General features: G+C 40.4%; 1 protein-coding gene across 2 annotated transcripts; it reads left to right on the top strand.

Annotated features, from left to right (window-relative positions):
* The first annotated feature begins 5,017 nt into the window (after window positions 1-5,017).
* On the top strand, window positions 5,018-17,324 carry GJA9 (gap junction protein alpha 9). 2 transcript variants are annotated; one of them, XM_075264625.1, is made up of 3 exons: window positions 5,018-5,137; window positions 6,481-8,111; window positions 17,155-17,324. In XM_075264625.1, exon 2 carries the CDS (start codon window positions 6,502-6,504, stop codon window positions 8,074-8,076), a length of 1,575 nt encoding a protein of 524 aa, XP_075120726.1. In that variant the 5' UTR covers window positions 5,018-5,137; window positions 6,481-6,501; the 3' UTR covers window positions 8,077-8,111; window positions 17,155-17,324. The 2 variants fall into 2 exon arrangements, with proteins under 2 accessions (XP_075120726.1, XP_075120727.1); XM_075264626.1 differs by having other exon boundaries at window positions 5,062-5,137; window positions 6,478-8,111.
* Window positions 17,325-18,082: the final 758 nt, after the last annotated feature.

The following is an 18,082-nucleotide window of genomic DNA, read 5'->3' as shown; positions in this document are numbered from 1 at the left end:
GCATTTTATAAGTCAATACTTAACACATTCACTATGCGAAATAAGTCTTAGGATCCGAGTTTCTAAGCACTAAAATAAATAGCTAATATGAATATAAATCAGCTCTGCCTTCCCCGCCTACCTTCATCTCTTCTTTATGCATTCTTCCAATTCTTTCATCCATATTTTGTTTAAGACCGAGGTTCCATGTGGTGTAAACGCCATGGCTTGGCCATGGTGGAAACAGCTTAAAAAAAGCGGTGTTTTACAGTCCCTGCAAAGTGGACAGGATTCTAGAAAATCCTATCCACACATTGTGAGAATACACACAACGGCAATCGCAGCATGTCAATTATACCTAGAAAAACACCAGCAGTTTCCCTATAGGAATAATTGAAGCAAAAACTCTGCAGAGGAAAGCTGCGGTTTTTCCTGCAGTGCTTTTTTGCTGTAGCCTAAATGAATGTTTAAATAAACCTATTTAGGCCTAGAATTCCATTATTGGAACTGAAAAATATATAACCTCCGGCATAAATAGGTTAAGTAAAATGTAGTGTCTCACATGTTGAGTTTTAGGTTAAGGCCCCACGTAGTAGGCAGCAGCAAAAAAGCGTTTGGGAAAAAATGCTGCGGCAACACATCACGGTTTTTCCCCCAAGTGCTTTTCACAGAAAATGATTCTGCTTCCATTATATCTAAAGGGAAACTGCCAGCATTTCCATAGGTATAATTGACGTACTGTGATTTCCAAAACCTTGACAGTTTTTGAAATCGCATTGTGTACACTGCTCCTATTTTTCCACAGTGTGGATGGAATTTGCTAGATCACAGTCGATTAACTTACACATCAAGAAATTCATACAGTTATACGGAAGTTAATGCTATTTTCTGTAAGAAGACATCTGGGCCTTTCTGAAGCGATCGTCTGTTGCTGCTGTGATCAGCTCCTGGGGTAGGCTATTTTTACAGATTTTACAGTTCTTATGGTAAAGAAGTCTTGTCACCTCTTTTCTATATTCTTTATTTATAAGGCAAAGCGCAGGGAAGGCCGGGTTACCCAGTATGGGAAACATTGGGAAAGGTGAAAGGGAGATCTGCTTCCTCGGGAAAAGTATCCTACAGGCGTACAGCGTAGGGCCAATGGTGGGGTGGGATTTAAGAGCTATGTTGTGTTCTCAGTCCTGTCAGGGGAGCAAGTGAAGGTGAGTCTCCGTGAGGGCATGCTCCATGGCGACCCATTGCTTGAAGGAACCTTTTTTCTCTAGGATGGAGTTCCTCGTTGTCTTTAGAAAGAATTATTTTCTATGGAACAGCTTTTTACTATATCTTTTGTATGAGCTATTTATATACTTGTGTAGCCTTTCCTCCTAAGATCCTCCAAGCCCTTTCTCTGTTTAGTAGATCTTCTCTGTGTTTTTCCAACTACAGGGCGTCCTTTCTGTCAACTGGTATCCAGACCATAGAGTATATGCTGCATATGCTAAATGAGTCTAGTGCATTTTCTTGTGTATTTGGATAATACATTGAGTATAGCAATGCTAGAAAAAACGATGGCGGTACCAGAATGTATATGTATATATTTTACTAGGTGATTATATCTATGTTATAAGGGCTGTCACTTGTCAAGGTTCCTAATTTGCTGTAATGACTGAATAATGATTTATTTCTATATATAGACCCAGACACATGGTATGCATAAAACTTCAGGCAAAGTGGGTTGTCTAGAACGGATGTTCATATACATAGAGATCAATAATATATAGATTAGACCTCATGGCCTGTGTCACTGAGTTTTCAGTGCCACAAATCAAACATCCACCTTACTTTTGTTTTTATTTTCAGCAGCTTCAGACTTGTTACAATAAGTTTTTGCTATATAATTTTCCTTTTTATTTGTGCCGGATATCTACCGATAAAGTAACCATATTTATGTATTAATTATAAAAAAAAATATGCTAAAGTCTAATGAAATACAGAAACATCAAAATAGGAATAGAAAACACACTGATGTCATAGTATATGACGGTGAAGTCATAGGAACTGAGTGCAACACTCAATGATGCCACCCTATAAAAGGAAAGTGATGTCACAGAACAGGCATATTAAACACAATAATGTGACAGTGCAGGTATAATAAATGGAGTAATTTCACAATATCAACCAGATGGGTAAAGAAGACAGCCATGTAACAGTACTCAGGTATTGAGCAAAGTCAATCAACTATAGTAAAACAAGAGTAATTATCACAGTGATATCATAGTCCATGGATGATCCACAGTGATGTCACAGTACGGTAATTGCATCACAGTCTATCATTATATGTGGATCGTGAACAAAATGGAAACAGGAAAAACTAACACGTAACATAACAAAAATTCCAAAATTTCACAACCACATTTGCCTTACACCCCTGATCACTACTCTAAGCCTTTAAATTCTTACTGTTACGGATAATTAGATGTTGAATATGCATTGTGAAAGAGTGAAGGGTGTAGTCTGGGAAGACAGTTATGTCTCAGCCAGGCAGCTAAAGGGTGTTTGGTAAAGACTCACACCAGGGAGGTCAGCTGACTAATCAGGCCTGATAATAGTCAGTGTGTAGGACTAGGAGTGTGGCTCCACACTGACAGAGCTGACCTGTCCAGACCGGACCTCCAAAGCAGGTACTGTGCCACCCATTGCTGTTACCAAGCTGGGAGACTGGTAGCCAGTCTCCTGTATAGTCAGGCAAAAGTTTCCTTACGTTTAAGTTATTTTCTCAGCCGAGAAGGGTTTTGTTTTGTTTATTCTGTGCCTCTGCAAAGGCAGTGTATGCGCTACAAGTGAATAAAGGGTACTATTCCGTTATCGGGCCAGCAGCAGCGCAGTTCAGCAGCAGCTTTCGGGACAGCAGTTCAGCAGCGGGAATTACAATGACATCCGAGGACTGCTGGCCCGATGCTTGTGCCCAGTAACCAGTACATCGATGACCCCCCTCCCCCATCCTTCTCCTCCTGCCAGTGCTGCCCCCCAGCTCTCCTTACATCTTCCCCGTACCCTCTCCCCGCCACACGACTAGGCCTCACCTCAGCGCTAGTACCGAGACCGAAAGGAAAGACACCGGGGCTCAATCCAGGCCCTGACAAGAAACACGCCGACTATAGGAACGGTGAGCTACAGCGAGCCGGAGGGACAAACTTTCTGCAGCGTCCGGCGGCTATCTAGTAGCATTCATTGCTCAAGATTTACGGTGAGGCCTATTACAGGGAGAGGGTACGGGGCAGATGTAAGAAGAGCTGGGGGGCAGCACTGGAAGGAAGAGGAGGATGAGGGCATCGATCGATGTACTGCCTACTACACACAAGCACGGCCTCTATCATCGGGCCAGCATCGGCTTAGTCATGTGGCGGGGAGAGGGTACGGGGTAGATGTAAGGAGAGCTGGGGGGCAGCACTGGAAGGAGGAGGAGATGGAGGGGGGGTCATTGATGTACTGGCTACTGGGCACAAGCATCGGGCCAGCAGTCCTCGGATGTCATTGTAATTCCCGCTGCTGAACTGAACTGCTGTCCCGAAAGCTGGTGCTGAAATGCGCTGCTGCTGGCCCGATAACGGAATAGTACCGAATAAAGTCTAAACTTGTGTGCAATCCAGTGTCTGTGTCCCTGTTTCCTGCACTGCTACAAGCATCTACCTGAGCGATTCCCCACAGCATATATAGACAACTGGGCCACAGGAGAATACCCTGATGAACCACTGAGCCATGTGGGCCCCCAGTTCACTTTAGCATGGCCCAGTGCTCTCACTGTACTTCAAACAAATACTCATCACATCCAGTTTATTTTAATATACTGTAGACACATTGGGTATCTGAGATTTTATCTAGGTCTAATGTCAAGCCAACTAGTATCTTTCCTGAGTTTCAACTTTTCAGTTGCACTGTAGCGGCCCCAATCCTCTTGCTTCTGTTTAGGCACATATGTCTGTCTCAAAGAACTATGAGAAACCCCAGAAGAAGGCTACTGACAGAACCCAAGGGCTGAAACAATCGAAGACAAATAAATTACACAATTTATGTGGATGACATTTTAGGAAATTGTGAATGAGTGTCTGGTAATCAGTAGGTATTACTTGCAAGTGGTTGTATAGTCTACCTCTCCCCCAAACAGCAAATTTCAAGAGTTTTAGTTTTGGGCAGTTGGATTTTAGTTACCTGATCATTTTGTTCAAGGGAAAACAAGCATCTGATATTAGCATCTGGAAGCAACTTTTTCCCTTCTTCCCATTCAGAACATATATATATGCAGCCAGATATGCCTGAGTATGGAGGATCTGGATGACATAGCTGTCAGATGAAAGAACTTTTGGCTAATAACTATCTCACATGTACGGCCAACTTTGTGTCTTGCATAACATAGGCCTTGATAAGATCTATTCTTATCAGTGACTTTACCAGGCCATTGATATCCATGGTTTTAGAAGGAGTGTGGAAAAACTGTAAGGCATTGGCCATGTCAGAGCTTAAAAAGCTCCATTTCTGTATGTCCTGTTCAAGCATAATATGGATATTATAGACCCAGCCAATTTATATATTACATCCTTGGTCATTCATTTCTGCTAAGATGTGTAAAACTGACTTCAGTCTCATACGGTAGGGCTTTTTGCCTTCCTCTGGATCAGCATTGTTCCAGTCGAGGCTGAATTAGATGGCAGGTCTTTATTATCCTTATAATGCTATGTTTTTATGCTTCATAAACCCTTATAAAGGAACATATCATATATATACAGACACCACTGTGGTTCTTAATAATAATTGTAATACATGAAGAAACTGCTGTTCATGAGATTTCCTAATATAAATCTAAACTAATGCCAAATTGGAGAAACACTGTAAAATTTGTATTTTATTATGGCCATGCAACAGGATAACAGGATTGCCAGTCACTCTGTATATGCTATGAATACTACTCAGACAAGCCCCTGGAATGGAGTGGGTTACCCAAACCATTTAAATGTTGCTGGAAGCAATGTCAGGCTGCACACATATTGATTTTTATAGGCAGAGTACAAGATGAGCACAGAACTAGCTTTCCCTCCTACCCACATCACAATGACAGCGTTACAGGACAGAGCAAGCTTTACTCCATGGAATCCTACCTGAGGCTGAGCAAAATTAAAAGGTATTGTATATCCCTTCCTATATATGACTGCAAGTAACAACCTGCCCATTGTCCTCTAAGCTAACACCTAAAATGTTACTGCATACTACATATAAATAGCTGTAGATAACATTATGTAACCGTGGGTATGTGGATAGAGGTTTCTAGTCAATACATTTAGGTCAATACATTTAGGTAGTAAAAGAGCATACCTTTATTCATCCTATAGAGCAAATAACTAAAGCTGTAAGGTAAGAAAAAGTGGGAAAAACTGATACAAGTTGTAGTACATGGAGGCTTTAGGCATTACACTAATGGTAAAGGTCATGTTGTACGATATATACAATGCAATGTTGCAGCTATTAGGAATCTGTTGTTTTGGCGCTGGATAAGAATAACAAATCACTCTCTCTGATACAGGGATCTTTATCATATTGAGTGACATATGTATTTTTATTGTTTGATATTGTCATTCTTTGTGTTTGCATTACCAATATCCTGTATTATATACATAAAATAAAAGTCATATAGCATCAATATATAGAAATAATTTTACTAGTATGATAAATAGCCTGATACATATGGTAACGTTGGCTAAATTTGCACCAATTTTATACAAAGTCAAAAGGAGCAATGCACTTCAAATCCCGCCAGGAACAACATCAGTATGTTGTATGTTCTCCCTGTGTTTGTGTGGATTTCCTCCCATTCTACAAAGACATACTGATAGAAAGAAGAAAAAAAAAAAGCACATTGTGATCCCTACATGGGGCTCACAATCTACATTTAAAAAAACAAAAAACTAAGCACTAAGCTATTGTCTGATGGTTCATGATGTTTTATTGACTAGATTCATAAAAATGAGGCATCATTTTAAAAGATATTAACATATTAAGTGGGTTTATATCTGAATGTTGTACGCGGATTGTATTTTTTTACTAGAATAAAAGAAAGCAGTGTCACGCAGCTGCAAAACATCCCCACGTCTATAAACTGGTACTGACAATGAATTTAACCTGTTCGAGGAGTCTTATTTTATATTTGCTGTAAAACAAGTAGATGACTAAAGTTTTTATATTTATTTAGTATATAGAGTGCTTGTAAAACAGATTACTAGTCATGTCTTCTTCTTATAAAAAAAAGGAGCCATTGTTCCTCTTTTATCTCAGACACAAAGATGAGTTTGAAGGGTAGATATGAAAAATGTGCAACACATAAATAACAGTATAAAATTAACAAAAATGATATAAATACAATAACAGAGAACTCCTATGCTTAAATAAAATGTAATGTTGCGCTATTTTATTTGACATTTCAATGGATGAATAATTTATATTATTGAATTGTTTTTTTATGTCCAGCAGTATTGAGATGGTGGACTAAAGATGGGAGACTGGAATTTCCTTGGGGTCATCCTGGAGGAAGTCCATATTCACTCGACAATAGTTGGAAAAATTTGGCTTACTATTCTTTTTATATTCCGTATGCTGGTTTTGGGTGTAGCAGCTGAAGAAGTCTGGAATGATGAACAATCACAGTTTGTATGTAATACAGACCAGCCTGGATGCAAAAATGTCTGCTACGACCAAGCATTTCCTATATCTTTGATTAGATATTGGGTTCTTCAAGTTATATTTGTTTCTTCACCATCATTGGTATACATGGGACATGCCATTTATAGACTAAGAGCTCTTGAGAAAGAAAGACATAAAAAGAAAGCTCAGCTGAAAGGAGAGCTTGAGGGTGTGGATTATGAGTTAGAGGATCGCAAGCGATTGGAGCGTGAACTTCGACAACTTGAGCAAAGAAAACTCAATAAGGCTCCACTCCGTGGTTCACTCCTCTGCACTTATATCATACATATATTCACTAGATCTGGTGTTGAGGTTGGTTTTATGGTTGGTCAGCATCTACTTTATGGAGTTCAACTGAATCCTCTCTACAAATGCCAAAGAGATCCTTGTCCTAATGTGGTTGACTGCTTTGTATCAAGACCTACTGAGAAGACAGTATTTATGTTGTTTATGCAGTGCATAGCTGGAGTATCTCTGTTTCTTAACATTTTGGAAATAGCACATCTTGGAATAAAAAAAATCAGGAAAGGATGTTTAATAAGATATAACTTGAAAGACGAATTTGATGACTTTTACAATAACAAATCTAAGAAACATTCCACAGCCACTCATACATGCATCGGTACATCAGCTAGCCCACGTAAGACCCTTCCTTCAGCACCCAGCAACTACACTTTGTTAATGGAAAAACAAAATGACCCAACTGTTTATCCAATTTTAAACCCTCCTTGCGGATTCCATCCCATTGTAGATTTACACCCTGGTAACAGTAATACATGCATTCTTGATGAGCAGGAAACAAAATCTGCCAATGAGGTGAACTCTGCAAATACAGCAGAAAGCCAATTTCACAACAGTAGTTCTAACAATAATGAAAAGATAAGCAAAACCTTGGTTTCTGACAATAAGCCAGTAAAAAAACACCCACAGCGAAAAACTGGTTTCATTAGAAGCACTCACTCAAGTGTTGAAAGTACACCAAGTATACCAATGGGAACAATGACTGAGATGCCTTCTGAAGACAATGAAGATTGCTCCAAACCCAATTTCATGTGTTCTATAGCCAGCAATGCAGTCCGGAAAAGTAGAAGGATCAGTGCTCCATGGCATTGTTCTAGAGTGGGCGAGAGAAGTGCATTCATACAGGATTCCATATGCAGTTCCAGGGGACGTTACAGCTTTAATGCTAATAGATCATGGGCACACTCGAAGTCTGATCTGAGGCGAAGCAGCCGGCCGAGCACCCCAGATACTCTAGGGGAGCAGAGTCCAGAACGCAAGCAGTATAAAGAATGCGATGGACCTATTACCTTCTCCCCAAATCGAAGGATGTCACTGGCAAGTAATGCCAGTAGCCGACGTGTTCCTACTGATCTGCAAATCTAGGTCACTTTACGTACACATTACATTGAGAGATGTCGGTAATATATTCCATAATCTAAACTTTTTTTTCTTTATTAATTTCTACAAGGTCTTTTCTCATTATTTTACTACTATAATGAGTTATGGTTTCAGTGACTAAAGTCATGTACTGAAAGAGTGATTTAGGCTAAGGCACCACGGGACATCCCACAGCAAAAAAGCGCTGCGGGAAAAACTGTGGCAGTAACGTATTGCGGTTATTTTCACGGCGCTTTAGACAGCAAGTTTGCGGAGTTTTCCTTCGCAGACTTTTTGTTACAATTATACCTATGAGGAAACTGCCGACATTTCGGTACATATAATTGACATGTTTTGGAAATCGTGGCGTGTCCACACTGTGGTTTTTATCGCAAAGTGGGCATGAAATTCGCTGGTATCCAATCCACTTTGCCCTTAATGTAAAACGATTTTTAGAGCAGTTTCCATCTCTTGCGGCCCTGGACTTAGGGTAAGTTCACACAGAGTTTTTTGCAGGTGGATTTTTGAGGCAAAATCTGCCACAAAATCTTCCCCTAAAAACACCTCCCAACTCTTTTAATGGGAGTCGGGCAGATTTTTTTGAAAAAAATCAGCTACAGGAAAAAAGAATCTTCAGGATCTATGTTCAGGTGGATTTTGCTTAGCAAATACTATTGAAATGAATAGAAGGCAGAAAAAAAACTTTTTCAGTAGTTTTTTTTTTCTTTCTGCATCCTATTCATTTCAATGGGGTTTGCAAAGAGGAATCTGCCAGAAGATGGGTCATGATGATTCATTTTCTTCTAGCTGAAAAATATGCAGCTGACTGTCATTGAAATGAATGCGAGAGTGGGAGGCAAATTCCAGCTCAACATCCACCTGCAAAAAACTTTGAATGAACATACTCTCAGTTTCCGCGTGCCTGAAGAACTGACTCAAAGGAAATGTCATTCCCTAGCTTACAAGGGTTGAGCCACAAATGACGCTTATTCTCTATAACCTATCCATATCTGGGATGGGGATCTCTGGAAGCCCCACAGAACTGAATGAAGTGCTGGCCATGGATACACACCAACACTCCTTTCACATGGAACATTTCAAAGACCTTTTCGGTCTCTGTTCTCCCAATTGCTGAAGGTCCTAGGTCCCAGCATTTGGGCCCCACGCTCTCTGACACTTTGGTCCTACCTTTTTTTTTGTCAGCACATCTTAAAAGTCCATCACTGTTAACCAATAATAAACTGTAGGTCACTGCAATATTCTCTTTAGGTTAGTTATATAAGCGTAACGGCAGAGAGCTTGGGCCCTTCAAAGTTTCCTGGATTGCTATGAACTTTGCTTATAGCAGATTGTGGAAGATTGTATTTTATCGGTACTGAAATCTGAGATGTTAGGTTTTAAATGGATTTGGTTTAGATTTCATAACATAGAATGAAATCTATGAATGTTATGTTATAGGAGTGGCTTCTCTCTAGACGGTCTTTGAAGGGAAGGTATTACTTTTTTTTTTTTTTTTAAATAATTAAAAAGAGATATGTTAGTTTTTTCAAATCTATTTTTACTATTTAAAGGGGTTGCCCAGGATAATATATATATATTTTTAGGATGGGGAAGGTCATACTCATCTGTCCCTGCTGCCCCCAGCACTGTACAGTCCGGCTGCTCCACTGATTTCTTCCAGCAGAAGTCCCCACTGCACATGACCACTGAGGCCAATCATGGCGTTTACGGCACGCGGGGCCCCCCCAACCTTAAACAGGCTCTATCATTAGATTTTGGCCATTTGAGATAATCAAATAATCAGCTACTGCGCATGCCCTATTCTCAGGGGTAGGGAATTGAAATCTCCGGCATGCGCAGTAGCTCCGAAGGGAGCGCTGACCCTGCTGTTTCTGCTGGACCTTTAGAAAATCGCCTGCCTATGCAACACAGCAAGATGGGAGGTTTCCGGGACTCTTTGCTGGGAATGAGCAGCCCTGGAGCTGGTCGGGCACAGAAACAAGGAGCTAGAGCTTACTCCAATCTTACACTCGGGCATGCTACTGCACACGTCTGAGATTTTTCTACCACCGAGAACACAGACGCTGGAGGCGGTTACTCACAGGGAGGAGGACGACTTAGAGCACAAGCAATAGAGGTGGGCGAGAGGAAGGTATGACGCTGGGGGTGCACGGAACGCCCAGGGTGCACGGAGGGACTCATTAGCATATTTGTTTTACCGGTAAATCATAAAAATGGGGGGGGGGCTTTGAAAAAAACGATTAGCATCACCTGAATAACCTTTTTAAAGGCTATTCAGGCATATGATTATCTCAAATGGCCAAAATCTAATGATAGAGCCCCTTTAAAGAGCTTGTCCACGCTAAATAATATTTTCTAATTAGGCTGGAGGAAGTAAAAAAAAAAAATAAATAAATAAAAATACTTATCTGTTGTCGATGCTCCGGTGTACTCCCAGTCCTGCAGCTCAGCTGCCTTCTTGCTGTTGAATTTCTCACCGGCTGTGACATCCCAGTTCCCTTCACATGATTTCTGAGGCCCATCAACATATATATGAAATTTGTCAAAATCTCATATTCTTTGCTGCCACTGTGGATTGCCAGCAGCAAACTCATTGTGATCACACATTTCAGGCCCCTTTGCTCACTACATGCTGACAATGAGCTGACAATGGAGTCTTGGCTCCTCAGAATTGTGCTTGAACTGTGTGAAATGTTTCTGAATTCCCCCAAACTCAGAAACAGTAGGTTACGTTTTTATGACCACTTAAGTGATCACTTAATGGGGTACTCATAAGGGGAAACTGTCACAATGAAAATGCACTCTAGTCTGTAGGCATTATGTAATAGTGTAGATGGAGCTAAGCAGATATATGATATAGATTCAGTGTAAGGGCTCGTTCACATCAGCGTTGTGAACTCCGTTCTGCAGGTTTCCGTTTCCTGCCTAAAACAGAGGCAGGAGACGGAAACCTGCAGGAGTCTCTCTCACCCATTCATTTGAATGGGTGAGAGAGATGTCCGGCCGTGAGCGGCGGTAAGCGTTTTGCGCTCTCCGCCGCAAAACCGGGTTTTATAATCCGAACACAGAGTCGGACATGCAGTACTCTGTGTCCGGATAAAAAAATCCGGTTTCGCGGCGGAGAGCATAAAACGCTCACCGCCGCTCACGGCCGGACCCGGTCTGTGCTTTCCGACTTCTGGCATGCAGAAGACGGAAAGCTCAGAACGGACAGATGAACGCAGGTGTGAACCTAGCGTAACTTGTTATTTATTGATATATTTCTCTGTTCTTTCTATGCTTAGGAGTATGAATGGACAGTCATGTAACTAAACTTTAGTCTTGTATGCGCCACTGCAAACTATGAGCAGGGCCCCTTCCTACAGCATATTCTTGATAGTGCTGGTCAGGGCCAGCTCCAGGTTTTTGTGGACCCCTGGGCGACAGAGGCTCAGTGGGCCCCTTTTCGAGCAACCCATGCGCAAATGGGTGTTTCTTTTTGCTGAGGTGCACCTACTGGAGTGGAGTGTAATACGGTATATTCCATACAAGTAGATACAACCTCTTCAGACATCAGAAAGTAAAGAGGAATTTTAGGCACACTGTTGATTAGGCCCAAATAAATGGGTCTAACCAGTGCGGAGTCTCAAGCTGTGGCCTCTGAATCAGCTGCAGAATCCACAGCAAGATCAAGCAGAATGCTTTCTTTTTTTCAGCATCCTGCACTAATTGTTTTCAATGGGAGGCAGAATGAGGGAAGAATCTGCCGCTGATTTGGGGGTAAAATCCGCTGCAAAATCAGAGCCAGATTCCACCATGTGAATAGAGCCTGATTCTATTAAAAGAGCAAGGAATGCTCAATGCCAAGTGGGCATTGATCGGTGCCGTTATAACACCACCGATATCTCCTGCCCCAGGGCACATAACGGGAAAGCCAACAGTGCGCTGAATTTAGCACACTGTCAGTTTTCTAACGGTATATAAAACCGCGTTTGGGGAAATGAAAGGTCCTCTTTAAATGAGGACACTCCAAAAACTGTTAAGCACTACAGTTCTTGGAGCATTCATCTCTGATACAAGTCGGGCACAACATATTACGCACTAAAATGACGTATTCCTGTAAAAATTGTAATTTTCACCTTTCACAATCAGCTGCATATTCAATTATGGATAATAAATTATGGTGGATGGTGAAGTGAATATGTAAGCTGAGCGAAGTACATTGGGAACACCAAATTTCACCACCAAGACTTTTTGATCACTTTTTATAGTATATTTTGTAAGGTGATATGGCAGAAAATCATTACTTCTGGAGGGTTTTTTCCATTTTTTTTCCCAACATTCACCGCATTAAATATTGTTTCAGTTTCATTGTATAGTTTGTTACAGACGTGGCGATATCAAATATTTATTTTTAACGTTGCACAAAAAATATAGGGCAATACTGGGTAGTACTATTAAATAAACCACATTTGGCCAGCAGGCCAAACTACCACATACAAGACAGAATAGTTATAAAAATATATAAATTTTATTTAGAAAAGTACATAAATAATAATAATGGATTGGAGGTAAACAATGCATCAGCTATGGATGCAATGACATACATACAACTAGGCTTTCATAAGGAAATATGCTTTACATTTATAGTCAATACAATATTCAATGAAAAGAGTTCCTCACCCCATAAGAATGGGCATCATTAGTTATATACAGATGGATAAAGATCCAAGTCACTAGCACTTCTTACTAGAGGGCCAATACATTTACATTTGATATTGTAGACAAAAGAAGACATATGAGCAACATTGAACTTTTACCTGTAAGTATGTCATGCATCAGAACGTGCCCCGACGCGCGTTTCACCACGCAAGTGGCTTTGTCAGGGGGAAGTAGCTAACTTCCCCCTGACGAAGCCACTTGCGTGGTGAAACGCGCGTCGGGGCACGTTCTGATGCATGACATACTTACAGGTAAAAGTTCAATGTTGCTCATATGTCTTCTTTTGTCTACAATATCAAATGTAAATGTATTGGCCCTCTAGTAAGAAGTGCTAGTGACTTGGATCTTTATCCATCTGTATATAACTAATGATGCCCATTCTTATGGGGTGAGGAACTCTTTTCATTGAATATTGTATTGACTATAAATGTAAAGCATATTTCCTTATGAAAGCCTAGTTGTATGTATGTCATTGCATCCATAGCTGATGCATTGTTTACCTCCAATCCATTATTATTATTTATGTACTTTTCTAAATAAAATTTATATATTTTTATAACTATTCTGTCTTGTATGTGGTAGTTTGGCCTGCTGGCCAAATGTGGTTTATCAAATATTTATTGTTTTTATTAATTTTAGTTTTTTTTTAAATAATTCATTTTCTATAGAAAAGGGAATTTTTGGGGCTTTATAACTAAATTTTTTTCATACACTTTATTTTACATTTTTTCACTTTTTAAATTTTTTTTCATATGTCCCTTTAGGACACTTGAACCAACTAGAATTTGATCGCTGATTCAATACTATACACTCACCGGCCACTTTATTAGGTACACCATGCTAGTTACAGGTTGGACCCCCTTTTGCCTTCAGAACTGCCTCAATTCTTCGTGGCATAGATTCAACAAGGTGCTGGAAGCATTCCTCAGAGATTTTGGTCCATATTGACATGATGGCATCACACAGTTGCCGCAGATTTGTCGGCTGCACATCCATGATGCGAATCTCCCGTTCCACCACATCCCAAAGATGCTCTATTGGATTGAGATCTGGTGACTGTGGAGGCCATTGGAGTACAGTGAACTCATTGTCATGTTCAAGAAACCAGTCTGAGATGATTCCAGCTTTATGACATGGCGCATTATCCTGCTGAAAGTAGCCATCAGATGTTGGGTACATTGTGGTCATAAAGGGATGGACATGGTCAGCAACAATACTCAGGTAGGCTTTGGCGTTGCAACGATGCTCAATTGGTACCAAGGGGCCCAAAGAGTGCCAAGAAAATATTCCCCACACCATGACACCACCACCACCAGCCTGAACCGTTGATACAAGGCAGGATGGATCCATGCTTTCATGTTGTTGACGCCAAATTCTGACCCTACCATCCGAATGTCGCAGCAGAAATCGAGACTCATCAGACCAGGCAACGTTTTTCCAGTCTTCAATTGTCCAATTTCGATGAGCTTGTGCAAATTGTAGCCTCAGTTTCCTGTTCTTAGCTGAAAGGAGTGGCACCCGGTGTGGTCTTCTGCTGCTGTAGCCCATCTGCCTCAATGTTCGACGTACTGTGCGTTCAGAGATGCTCTTCTGGCTACCTTGGTTGTAACGGGTGGCTATTTGAGTCACTGTTGCCTTTCTATCAGCTCGAACCAGTCTGGCCATTCTCCTCTGACCTCTGGCATCAACAACGCATTTCCACCCACAGAAATGCCGCTCACTGGATGTTTTTTCTTTTTCGGACCATTCTCTGTAAACCCTAGAGATGATTGTGCGTGAAAATCCCAGTAGATCAGCAGTTTCTGAAATACTCAGACCAGCCCTTCTGGCACCAACAACCATGCCACGTTCAAAGGCACTCAAATCACCTTTCTTCACCATACTGATGCTCGGTTTGAACTGCAGGAGATTGTCTTGACCATGTCTACATGCCTAAATGCACTGAGTTGCCGCCATGTGATTGGCTGATTAGAAATTAAGTGTTAACGAGCAGTTGGACAGGTGTACCTAATAAAGTGGCCGGTGAGTATAGACTGCAATACACAGACTGCACTTGACTTGCAGTCTATAGAGGAAGTCAGTCTATGCAGACGCATAGGCTGACTTGCTTGAGGTCCTGGCAGGATCAACCAGGTAACGGGGGACTCCAGGCAGCCTGGGGTCACTGGCCAGATCCCAGGCTGCAGATTACAAATAACAACATCTCCTGATCTCGCCTGATTGTGTTGACGCTGGCCTTGGCACTGGTTATGGGTACAGCAACAGTATCCCAGAGACTTGAAAGAGATACAGCTTATAGTACCCACAACTGCTGTTATCAAGAATATGATGAGTAAGCAGCAAAGCATCCAGCATATAAACAATACTGGGAGCTGTATTCTCTGAGAAACAGTCTACAATTGATAGTCTATATTTATGATATGCCATTCATTTTTAAAAAGTGGACAACCCCTTTAAAGTGGTATTCCAGCTCCTTTGTGTTGATGACTTCTCCTTAGGAAAGGAAATCAATGAGATGAGTAGGAGATTCAACACTCAGAAACCCTGCTGATCAGCTGTTTAAAGGGACTTTATTTATTATTTACATTTGACAGTATCTATTTTATAGCAACTACCCAATGTAATGACAGACTGTAATAACATCACACGACTACTACAGTATAAAACAGATGCAAGATGGAAATAGTGAAAGGGCCATGGTGCAATAGGGTCCCAAGTGTTGGATCCCCACTGATCTCTTATTGACGTCCTAACCCAAAGATACATTATCAATAGCATGTAATAGGAATAATCCTTTTCAGAAGTTATTCACAGGGGATCCCCATTTCAGTTTCATGACATTGGTCAGGGTAATCCTGATTTCCCCCGACCACTGTCTCCTATGCAAAGTTATGACACCTCAGGTGGCAGAGATTGGCGCTCATCTCTGCCGCCTGGAGAGTTCATTATAGTGACCCATATATGCAGCAGAGATGAGTGTTCATCTCTGGTGCTGGCAGTATATAGCGGAGATAGCATTTGGGGAATCAAGCTTTCCCCAACTGTTATCATGGTGCTGTGGGCCTACTACCCTTACACTGCGTATGGAACCCTTTTATGTGGCTCATTTTAAAGCCAATAAATCAATGCAACTGAGGAGCATAGGAGAAATAGTAATACAGTGTATAGTTTACAACATATTCAGTATGAGTTGCCATATATACCTTATATAAGAGTATATAGTATATAGCTTAAAGTGGTTGAATGAGATTAGAAAAGTATTGCTTCTTTGCTCCAAAAATAACATCACTCTTTTTCCATGTCTGTATGTGGTATTGCATTGTGTCTTCACAATTAAGGTGCCTAAAACTGAATATGCAAAATTAATGACACAAACTGCAATAGGATTACTTTACTGACCTAGTTTTGGTCCAATGCTGCCAGTTCTCAGTTCTTCTTGCTTGCAGGCATGCCAAGTGACATCATATCATGAGATTGTGACAGCCAATCAGCGCTGCATGTTGTGATGTCAGCATGGATAGTCCACGAATGGCCTCCACAATCACATGACCTGTTGTCATTCATACTCCTGATAAGTAATAACTACTGGGGACTCTTATTTATCAGTTATGGAAGAGAATTATCAAGGTAAGTAAAATTTGTTTAGTTTTTCAGTTTTACTAATATTAAACGGTAACTGTCATTTCATTTGATTTTGTAATTGAATAGTTCAGGCTAATATAAGGAACTTTGTAATATATCTTATCAAAGGAAAGTGCTTCTGTCTCCTGCCTGGTAAACTGCTTAGTTCACTGACATATTAATCTAAATTAGAGACAGACTGCAATTCATAGAAGTCTATGGGGAGGGGTGGGAAAGAGGGAAAAAAATAGAAACAGGAACGTTGGAACAGATATGAGACTTCTATGTAACCTGATCTGTTGTAAACTCTGTCTTCACACATTGAAGACAGGTCGGACTGTGAACTGAACAGTTTCTTGTATGCAACTGAATGATTCATTTACAGTAAATTGAAATAGCTGGTTTTCCAGGAATATATACTGATGACTTATGCTTGTGAAGCCATGGACCATGGGCCAGTAGAATAAAAAGTGACCCCTTTAAGATTTATTTAGATATTTTTTATCTATGCTTGCAGCTTTGTCTGGTATTGCAGGTACTGATTGGTAGATCCTTGGTGTCAGACCCCATGGATCACATATTGATGGCCTTGCTGTATAGCCATAATGATGCTGTAAATCTATACATATCTTGGCATAATGAAAATGTTAGCATATTTATCTCAAGCAGCTTACAGTTTTACAGATAATAATGCTTCTTTATAGTGTTACTTACATTTGTCTATGCATTTATATTCCACAGGTTACAGTCTTCCAGTTGTTCTCAGTGATGGAAAGAAAGTAATAATAGAAAAACAGCATGGCAAAATTATTTGCAAAACACATTTCAACCAGTCCGCACCAGTAGAGACAATAAAACAAAGACATTATTTTCGATGAGAATTTTTGTGAAATTCAATTTGTCTGTTATATTATACACAAATAAACATGAAAAACCGATTTGTCTTTTCTACAATCAAATTCTTGTTACTTTATTTTCTGGTTATTTGCTCAGAATATAACTTGTTATAGACATACACTTCTGTGAGCACTGTAGGGGTTGGGGAAAATAAATGTAATATTTTGCAACATGTTCTGTGTTGTATAATAGAAGCCTTACAAAGCTTCTTTATGCCTTGGAGCTACTGACAGTAATGGGGACACAAGTTTTGTCTTTTGTTTGATTTACAATGGTTGGCTAATGCGCCATGAGAGGACCCAGACATTTCATCTTCTGAAGAGAGTAACTAACCCACTATATTTATATTGTCAACAATTGGCTTGTAAGTATATTTCATTCGTTAGAATGTGAACATGCAGTACATGGATCATTTTATTTATCTGGTTCTAGCTATCCTTGTTTTCCTGTGGGTTCAGGAGTTGTGTTATACAGCATACACCGTCGGCTAAGAACCGCTAATAGTGACAGCACTGACTGCAGATGTTTACCTTCTTAGATGATGTGGCCAAATGTAACTATGGCATTTTTGCAGTCCGATTGCGATCTTGAAAACAATCATCATCTGATAGATAAGTTGCTGATGTTAAAAACCTCTTCAAAGTGGACCTGTGACCATATTATGCTGCCATATATCTTGGAAGGTCCCAAGATCAACAGTACTATTAACTAAAACATCATTAAAAGATTATGCAGTTTGTATAGCAGAAGCTATTAATGATTCCAGTGGACT

Source organism: Leptodactylus fuscus, chromosome 2, assembly GCF_031893055.1.
Source record: "Leptodactylus fuscus isolate aLepFus1 chromosome 2, aLepFus1.hap2, whole genome shotgun sequence".
NCBI lineage: Eukaryota > Metazoa > Chordata > Amphibia > Anura > Leptodactylidae > Leptodactylus > Leptodactylus fuscus.
Note: the sequence above shows the minus strand (reverse complement) of the source record. Positions and strands in the feature narration are given on the sequence as shown.